This window comes from Pimephales promelas, chromosome 13 (assembly GCF_988280905.1).
Source record: "Pimephales promelas chromosome 13, fPimPro1.hap1.1, whole genome shotgun sequence".
Lineage (NCBI taxonomy): Eukaryota > Metazoa > Chordata > Actinopteri > Cypriniformes > Leuciscidae > Pimephales > Pimephales promelas.
Genome location: NC_142781.1, coordinates 25,638,445 through 25,648,065, shown reverse-complemented (window position 1 = coordinate 25,648,065; position 9,621 = coordinate 25,638,445). Strand labels below are relative to the sequence as shown.

The window sequence follows — 9,621 nt, the reverse complement described above, 5'->3', positions numbered from 1 at the left end:
GCGCCTCTCCGAAAAAAAAAACATTTACCAAGTTCTCTGCCCGGGTGACATCACAGGCTATTCAAATTTCACAAGTTCAGTTGATGACAAAAAAAACTTTAGCCAAAAGATTCGTTATAAATATTTTAAGGCCATTTCTGTCCGTGTCGTTTTCTGGGCTCAATCTCGTCGTCTCGCGCGCACAATTTTTTCTTTGGCTCCCCCACAAGCACTTAATAATTACATTATTAATTAAAAATAACAACATAAAAAATAACAACATTTTAAAATCCTTTTTTTTTTCATTTTATTAGGGACCAGTGTGGAGTAAATTACTATATAAAAAGGTAATTAATAGAGTACTATAATTACATCTTCAACTGTGTTAAAGTTAATTAATTACTTTCTCTCTACTATTGCATTATTACTAACACTTTCTAAATCCCATATCAACCTCGACCAGTTGAACAATATGGCCAAACATGAAACTGCTCTTTTAATTATTTAAAATAAATAATATAAATTTGTATAAATTGTTCTTAAACTGAACAAAGCATTTAAAGGGAAAATGTTACATTAGGGCACTTCAGTGGGCCTTAAAACTCCAGTGAACCAAAGACAGAAAAAAAAAAAACACGCTGTTGTTTCTGGCGTCACAAACTACAATGTAACCAATCATGTCAACGTGTGTGGTGACAACGAGTGGACATCTGAGTAAGTGTAACGTGGAGGTGGGCTAATTTGCATATTCAAAGGATCGCGATGTAGAACATTCAAGCTAGAAAAAGTTTAAATATGTAATTTTGCCGATCAAAGATGGGTTTTAAGGGATACAATTATGGACTACAGGGGGGCTTTAAGTAAATATTGTCCAGTTTGGACCGTCAACCTGCGTTATCTCACACCACCTACGGGTAAACCATTGAGTTTATTTCGGTGGATACGAATTGACTAAATATATATAGTGCATTTGAAAACACCTTCATATCCAAGCTTTTGAAGCAAAAACAAAATTATATGTTAGTCATATTCCGGAAAATGCTGAGATAAAAAAGCTATCTTTAAAAAAATCCATTCCCCTTTGGTTGCTGAGACAGTAACCCCTGTACAGCAAGATGGTTTCGTCCAAATCTATAACAGGAAGAGCCGGTGTTTACTGTTTGCGAACAGGAAGTTGTGCATCGTGCCAAAATCGATGCAGTCTGTTAAATCAAGCGATTTGTTGTGGATAAAATGAATTTAAAGTGTTTGTCCGCTGTGCAAAGATTTGTTCGAGGTTAATGGAAAGCAAACGCTGAGAGATTTTTTACAATAATGGTGCATACTGGAAAGGAAAACTGGTTTTCCTAGGCAATTCGCTTTCTGTGAGGTGACACCGCCATACAGGTAGTCTACTCGCGGCACAGCTGTCATGTATAGGGTATAGATCGTTAACACTTCTGAATACCGAGTGACAATTAAACTGCGAACCGAATCTAATATGTGACGTTAAGAGCTTGTCCAGTGTGATTCTGTCAGTGTTGATGCAGTAAAAATGATCTGTAATGAATTCCTGACATTGCTATTCGTAAAACTTGCCGTTTGCCAATCATTACTGTGATCACTTTGTGTTATTTCCAGATTGTCCTTGAAAGACAGGTAAGAGCTTTGAATAAGGATTGTAACGAACATTCTGCTACTTTTTGAAATGTTGCATACTCTTTATTGCACGTCAGTCACTACTGTAACGTTAGTCTGTTTCAATAGTCAGCGGTATTTCATTAGGACATTGTCTTCAGCATATATACGAATGATACGAATAACGAATACGAATTTTGTCTTTCGTAGTAGATGTATTCATTATGTTTTTTTTCCCTGACAGTGAGATAGGCAGACCCTCTCAGTATAAGGATGGGTGCTGAGAGCAGTGCCCTGCCAAGCTGTGTGCTGGAAGAGCCACTGATGACATTGCCGTCTGGTCTTACCATGTACTCCGCCCTGCTCCAGGATGGCAAGCATGCCTCCGTCTTTGTGCATAAGCAAGACAATGAAGATAAAGTCAATAAAGCTGCCAAGGTACAAGTAAACAGCTAATATGTAACCTCATCAATAACATGCATTATCTGTCAAAAGTTTGGCTACATCTGCTCACAAACACTTTAATATTAGTATTTTCCACATCGTGGAATAATAGTAAAGTCATCAAAACTATGAAATACAAATTGATTGAGATACACAGCCTACCTCTAGATCAATCAGCTATTTCAGTTCCGGACATGTCATGTACATTGAAATGAATTAACCTGAGATAATACATCTTCCTTTGCAGCACTTGATGACATTAAGGCATCCATGTCTTCTTCGCTTCCTGTCATGCTCAGTGCAGGGTCACGGTATACATTTAGTGACAGAGCCAGTTGAACCATTAAAACGGCTGCTTGACAATCTTACTCCGGAGGAGATCTGTGCAGGCCTCTACGACTTACTGCAAGCGCTAGTTTTTCTACATGACAGGGTAGGAGTCCATTTTACATTTAATTAATGCTTTTTTTTTATTCAGACGTTTAGTTAAACAATGACATAATATACTCTCATTGTTCTAGCTAAATCTTTCCTTTTTGTTTCTTAGGGCAAATCAAGTCACAACAATGTGTGCATATCCTCAGTGTTTGTCAGTGAAGATGGCCATTGGAAGCTTGGGGGGATGGAAACCGTCTGCAAGTTTTCAGAGGCAACACCAGAGGTGACATCCGTTACTAATTTGTGCCTTGCACATACTTTAAAGGTACACTATGTAACTTTTGGACCTCTCATGGTAAACAACAACCACCATAATAATCCAAAAATAAGTATTTATGAGTGAGTCATTGAATCATTCATTCAAACGAAAAGAATTTGTTAAATTAAAAATGCATGTTATTTTGCTTAGATTTGTTAGTGATCTCTGTTTGAACATTATGAAAGAAATTCCCAAGAGGTTTTAAAAAAAATAAGTTAATATTTTTAATACAAATATATATATATATATATATATATAGTTATAATATTATATAGATTTATATGATAGATATTATAAAGTTGATTACTCTAACCCTTAGTATGTGTGACTTCCAGTTTCTCAGAAGTATCCAGAATGTAAGGGAAAATGGTGCCATTCCTCCCGAGGAAATGGTAGGTTCCATATATGAACCACTATTCAAAAGTTTGGGGTCAGTAAAATGTTATGTAATATTACAAAAATATTTCTATTTCAAATAAATGCTGTTCTTTTGAACGTGCAACGATGCACTTGTACAAATACAATGTATCACAACTGTATTCAACATTGATAATAATAAGAAAATCCAATTCAGTAAATTAGAATAATTTCTAAAAGGATCATGTGACACTGAAGACTGGCTGCTGATTTAGCTTTGCCATAACAGGAATTATTTACATTTTAAAATGCACTCACATAAAGGATTATTAGGAACACCATACTAATACTGTGTTTGACCCCCTTTCGCCTTCAGAACTACCTTAATTATATGTGGCATTGATTCAACAAGGTGCTGAAAGCATTCTTTAGAAATGTTGGCCCACATTGATAGGATAGCATCTTGCAGTTGGTGGAGATTTGTGGGATGCACATCCAGGGCACGTAGCTCCCATTCCACCACATTTTTTACTGTACTTTTAATCAAATAAATCTATCCTTGTTAAGCAGAGAAGACATGTTTTACCAACCCCAAATCTTTCATCATAATCATATTTGTTGCTGGAATTCACAAGGCCTGGGACAAATTACAGGCTGACAATGACAGCCCTGATCATTCTGACTAAGTAATATAATAATGTGTCTTTTTTTTTTTTAGCTTGAAGGATTCAAAGTTCTTCCCGACAAGCATGCCCACTCCCGAGATGCTTTTTCATTCGGGGTGATGGTGGAGGCTTTTCTTCCACTCCTGACGGGACACGGTTAGTAACGCTCTTAATTCAACAGTCGCATGTAAAGCAAGCTCGGTGTGTCTAGGATTCATCCTGTTGTGGCAGTTGCTAAGCCCTTACTGCTCAGACATTGAGGCATATATTTGTTAATGGACTGACAACTGCGATCAAAACAAATCAGAGGCTGTTTAAAGACAGGTTTTCCATTCAGAGCGGGTTATAATGTTTTCATGTTCAAAGAACAAAATGATCCACATGAGCAATGTAATAGTGATGCAACATTTTGGCTTCTATGCTGATTTTTGGGGCAGAGGCTCATTGAAAACATATGTGTGGCTGTCTGTGATATCTTTTTTCTTTTAGTGAGTCTCTCACTCACTAAATAGTTTTTCCATTCCCTCTTTCTTGCGTATTTTTATTTATTTTTCCATGTCTGCTCCCCATCTTTGTAACCTCCATTTGGTCCTCCACCCAAACTTTCTGTCTCAGTCTCAGATGATTTGTTGGAGAGTCTAAAGAACACGCTGCAGGCCAGCCTATTGACCCCTGACCCCATGTCTCGCCCACCACTCAGCATTTTGCTGACTCACACTTTCTTCAGGTTCGCTTTTGAAAACTACTCTATTTAAATTAATAGTCTTTTCGTGGTAAAGTGTCTTTTGAAAGTCAACTTAAATTTTATCTGAAAATTCAGCTTTGCCATAACATGAATATATTACACTTTAAATTGTAGTCATTTCACTATTTGACTGTTTTTGCAGTATTTTTGATCTGACAAATGTAATTCAGTTTGGCTATAAAAAGTGAATTTACCCAAATTGAAATAGAATGATTAATAAGGTGATTAAATTATTTAAATACATAACCTATCTCTTATAGAAATGACTTCTTGGATATCATGAACTTTCTGAAGAGTTTGACTCTGAAAAATGAGGAGGAGAAGAATGAATTCTTCAAGTAAGCTTTCCTCTCAAACGCATGATTTTTTTTTTTTTTTAGAAGGATGACATGATGTTAAAATAAATAACTGTGTTTTTCTGAAGGTTTCTCTTGGACCGAGTTCATAACCTCCCAGAGATGTTAATTGCTACACGTCTAGCTCCTAAACTGCTCAATTCTTTAGTGTTTGCTGAGCCCATGGCTGTAAAAAGTTTTCTTCCTCACCTCCTACGGCCTAAGCAAGGTAAAACCAGCCAGTAAACTTTTAGGAGATGCTTACTTGTACTCTTCATTAGTCTCAGTGTTGATGTTTTCTGATGTACAGGCTCGAGTGTGAGTGCTGGAGAGGAGTGTCTTCTGTCTTTGTCTTTGTATCGGAGATACGTGGTTCCTCAGCTCCTCAAGCTCTATAGGATGAATGAGGAACACGTCAGGATTGTGCTTCTCTCCCACATCCATATCTATGCAGAGTTCTTTCCTCATGAAGAACTCAAAAAACAGATTCTTCCTCAGGTACTTTGAGAATGTTTGTGCTTGTATCAACAGCTTAGTACTACTGCATACTTTTTTAGAGAACATTCATAAAGTTTTAAAGTTGATATTTATGCTTTGATTGTTTCAGTTATTTCTCACACTTTATCATACAGGTTTTGCTGGGAATGAGGGATACAAATGACTCACTCGTCGCTCTGACGCTACAGAGCTTGGCTGTGCTTGTCCCGTTGCTGGGTGCCCAAGTGGTTGTTGGTGGGCAGAGGACAAAAGTTTTTAAACGGACAACGCCAAACTTCCCAAAGTCCACAGAGGTCACACCAGAGAGTAAGTATCCTGTAGCTGGATTCTCATTTATCAGTAACAGTCTTCTTAATGCCAAATTTATTTATAAATCAAATTCAGATGCTGAGGTATGAAACACTTTTGATGGTACTAACATTATTTTCAGGCCACTGGAGGACGCTGCTGCATCTCTGCAAAATTATCTGTGTTTCTTTCCCTGAAAGAGGGGCTGAATGCATAAAGACAAAAAAAAAAAAAAAAAACATACACTCATCTAATTTTTTCCTCTGCAGCATCGCCTGTGCATATTGTTGGGCCATTGCATCCCTATATCTCACAACCACCAAAAGTTCTGAATGTGTTCCCAGAGGACAAAAAGGTTATATCAGAAAATCTGTACTCCTTCCAATCAACTGAAAAAAACACTACCGAGCGCACCATTGCAGAGAGAGCAGGTATGCCACAACTCACACTTACAGTTCTGAACTGCTTATTCTCAAGCAATGATTTCGATATTTAAAAAGAAAAGCTAAATTTATCTTGAATTAAATGTATTTGTCACTACTTGTTTGAATGTGCAACCCTTCTGAAAACAATTGGTCTCTCCAGCATTGAGCAGCGAGATGTCATTCCCTTTGAACGGGTACAAAATTGACACACAGGCTGTGGACAGCATGAAAAGTAACGGAGCGGTGAGATCCGACGAAGACTGGCCTAACTGGAGTGACACAGAGGAGGCAGAGAAAGACAAGAGCCAGTCAGTCCAGATCAGCATTCGGTCGCCAGACATACCAGATCAGAGCAACTCTGCTATGCCAGCTGACAGTGAGGATGAGAGCAAGGAACCCTGGGATGATTTCGAGGACTCGGAAGTGAGCTCTGGACAATCACCTTCCACTGCTTTACCAGTCTTTGTAGCGAAGACATCAACAAAAAGTAGTGCGTCATCTCCTCCGAGGCAATCAAAAGCACTCAAACTGAACCCTAGTGTTAAAAGTGTGCCAGAACATAACCATACCTCATCATGGGACACCAGCTGGGACCAGGGAACTGAAACTTTCAAAACCTGCAAAACAAGCTTGGCAATGGAGCCCAAGCCAAAAAGCACAATCAAAAGCCCTAAAGCTGGAAGTCTCGGGGAGGAGTTCACAATTGCGGTGAAGAAGAAGCCAGAGAAGGATCCAGAACTAGACTTTTTTGCTGACATGGTCCCAGATATAAAGCCGTCTTCCTCATCTTTTCTGCTCCCTGTGGAGAGCTCGGCTAGCGAACCCATCACGGGACACACAACATCAGACCCATCGATAGATAGACTAAGCCTCACTGCCAAGTTTGCTGCAGCTGACTTGACCGAAGTAAGTTCAGCTGTGTGACCCAAGCATTTATTTTTATAACTACAGTATGATGATGAATAACGTTGAAGCGTGCGCTGAACTTTTTTTTTGTTTCCACAGACAGAGGCGGAAGGATGGGGTGATGACCTCAACTGGGAAGATGAGAGCGCATGGTGATCAGCTTGGTCCTTTACACAAAGCCATATAAGAGATTTCCACACAAAAACAGTTACATATTCCATCATGACATTGTCACTAAAGACCAACATAGACCACAATTTGACATTAAAATGTAGTAATTCAGAACAATAATTTATGAGATTAGTTTGTATGTTCAGATTCCCCCACCCAGTCCAATATGCTAATCATTCTACGTTCAACATAGAAATTGTTTGGCTACGGAAAAAGGTTCTATCCCATGTAGTTTTTTCAAGATAGCATGACGGACCGAAATATGCCAAATTCGATTAGGAATCCTTCAGTTATGTTGCACAGAAAAGAGGAACATAACTTGAAAATGCATCTACTTCTAATGTTGGTTTGATTTGTGCCATACAGCTTTTTTATGTTCGATGAGCCTTAGAGGACAGACAGCCTCAACTTGACAAAAAAAAATACATACTCTAACTTGTTCACTAGATTTGGGTGAGAGCCTGACATTATTTATTTGTATTATCAGCTGCTGATTAAATAAAATGGTTTTATGGTATTTGACCTCCTTTGATTCCTTTTTACAGATTTGTTTATGTTGACTATGAAATAAAAAATGTAAAAAATATGCCGCCGACTTAAAGTTGACACTACAGCGACAGACACCAACCAAAGCCAGCAGACATGTTTGTTGGATTTCAGATCGGAGTGTTAGCTCGTTGGTTGACATTTGTTTTCAGTTACTTAACATGTTCAATCTGTTTGTGTCGGGTTATGGAATGTCTGGGCAGTATGGTATGATTTTTATGGTCTCAACAAACTGATTTAATCTGGTGATTGTTGGTTTCTGTGCAGACTGAACTTGCATTTAGAATGATTTACAATTCATAATTTAACTGGCAGCCATGATGTCAATTTAATTTTTAAATTCTGAATTGCAATTAATCATCTTTATTTATTTCCCATATCTTTAAAGTCATCTATTTTGTAAATGCATATTATAGATCTTACTATAAATTATTCATCCATGTTTCCTTTTATTATTTTTAATGACCTCATAATGACTCAAAACTCATTTAACCCATTCAGACCCTGTGTCCATTACAATGGACATCACATGTCAGCCCCCTTTTTTAACTTCTGGAGCATTTCACCTACACTCACCGGCCACTTTATTAGGTACCCCATGCTAGTAACGGGTTGGACCCCCTTTTGCCTTCAGAACTGCCTCAACTCTTCGTGGCATAGATTCAACAAGGTGCTGGAAGCATTCCTCAGGGAGTTTGGTCCATATTGACATGATGGCATCACACAGTTGCCGCAGATTTGTCGGCTGCACATCCATGATGCGAATCTCCCGTTCCACCACATCCCAAAGATGCTCTATTGGATTGAGTATATGGTGACTGTGGAGGCCATTTGAGTACAGCGAACTCATTGTCATGTTCAAGAAACCAGTCTGAGATGATTCCAGCTTTATGACATGGCGCATTATCCTGCTGAAAGTAGCCATCAGAAGTTGGGTACATTGTGGTCATAAAGGGATGGACATAGTCAGCAACAATACTCAGGTAGGCTGTGGCGTTGCAACGATGCTCAATTGGTACCAAGGGGCCCAAAGAGTGCCAAGAAAATATTCCCCACACCATGACACCACCACCACCAGCCTGAACCGTTGATGCAAGGCAGGATGGATCCATGCTTTCATGTTGTAGACCCCAAATTCTGACCCTACCATCCGAATGTCGCAGCAGAAATCGAGACTCATCAGACCAGGCAACGTTTTTCCAATCTTCTATTGTCCAATTTCGATGAGCTTGTGCAAATTGTAGCCTCAGTTTCCTGTTCTTAGCTGAAAGGAGTGGCACCCGGTGTGGTCTTCTGCTGCTGTAGCCCATCTGCCTCAAAGTTCGACGTACTGTGCGTTCAGAGATGCTCTTCTGCCCACCTTGGTTGTAACGGGTGGTTATTTGAGTCACTGTTGCCCTTGTATCAGCTCGAACCAGTCTGGCCATTCTCCTCTGACCTCTGGCATCAACAAGGCATTTCCGCCCACAGAACTGCCGCTCACTGGATGTTTTTTCTTTTTCGGACCATTCTCTGTAAACCCTAGAGATGGTTGTGCGTGAAAATCCCAGTAGATTAGCAGTTTCTGAAATACTCAGACCAGCCCTTCTGGCACCAACAATCATGCCACGTTCAAAGTCACTCAAATCACCTTTCTTCCCCATACTGATGCTCGGTTTGAACTGCAGGAGATTGTCTTGACCATGTCTACATGCCTAAATGCACTGAGTTGCCGCCATGTGATTGGCTGCTTAGAAATTAAGTGTTAACGAGCAGTTGGACAGGTGTACCTAATAAAGTGGCCGGTGAGTGTAGTTTAAAGCCTGCAGTCCATGAGATTGGACGTTTGTTATCCAATCAATTGCCAGTAAAGCTCTGCATGTAGTAATTATATATATATGAAAAATACTCTACATTGAAGAGAAGCATGGCAGCACTTCACTCCTAACACAGAAGCAAGCAACATTTT

General features: G+C 39.1%; 1 protein-coding gene across 2 annotated transcripts; it reads left to right on the top strand.

Moving 5' to 3' along the window:
* The first annotated feature begins 1,126 nt into the window (after positions 1 to 1,126).
* scyl3 (SCY1-like, kinase-like 3) lies at positions 1,127 to 7,644 on the top strand. Of its 2 annotated transcripts, none has more exons than XM_039693095.2 (14): positions 1,127 to 1,365; positions 1,841 to 2,034; positions 2,288 to 2,473; positions 2,588 to 2,701; positions 3,073 to 3,129; positions 3,813 to 3,915; positions 4,375 to 4,486; positions 4,765 to 4,842; positions 4,929 to 5,068; positions 5,150 to 5,337; positions 5,472 to 5,643; positions 5,895 to 6,056; positions 6,211 to 6,956; positions 7,056 to 7,644. In XM_039693095.2, the coding sequence occupies exons 2-14, from the start codon at positions 1,870 to 1,872 to the stop codon at positions 7,110 to 7,112; spliced, it is 2,280 nt and encodes a 759-aa protein (XP_039549029.2). In that variant the 5' UTR covers positions 1,127 to 1,365; positions 1,841 to 1,869; the 3' UTR covers positions 7,113 to 7,644. The 2 variants fall into 2 exon arrangements, with proteins under 2 accessions (XP_039549029.2, XP_039549030.2); XM_039693096.2 differs by having other exon boundaries at positions 1,127 to 1,617.
* Positions 7,645 to 9,621: the final 1,977 nt, after the last annotated feature.

Bases quoted from the DNA above. Each gene is read 5' to 3' on its own strand.
- scyl3 (XM_039693095.2), top strand. From the start codon at position 1,870: ATGGGTGCTGAGAGCAGTGCCCTGCCAAGCTGTGTGCTGGAAGAGCCA. The intron at 5,069-5,149 runs GTAAAACCAGCC...TCTGATGTACAG, and splicing joins CCTCCTACGGCCTAAGCAAG to GCTCGAGTGTGAGTGCTGGA. The intron at 5,644-5,894 runs GTAAGTATCCTG...TTTCCTCTGCAG, and splicing joins CACAGAGGTCACACCAGAGA to CATCGCCTGTGCATATTGTT.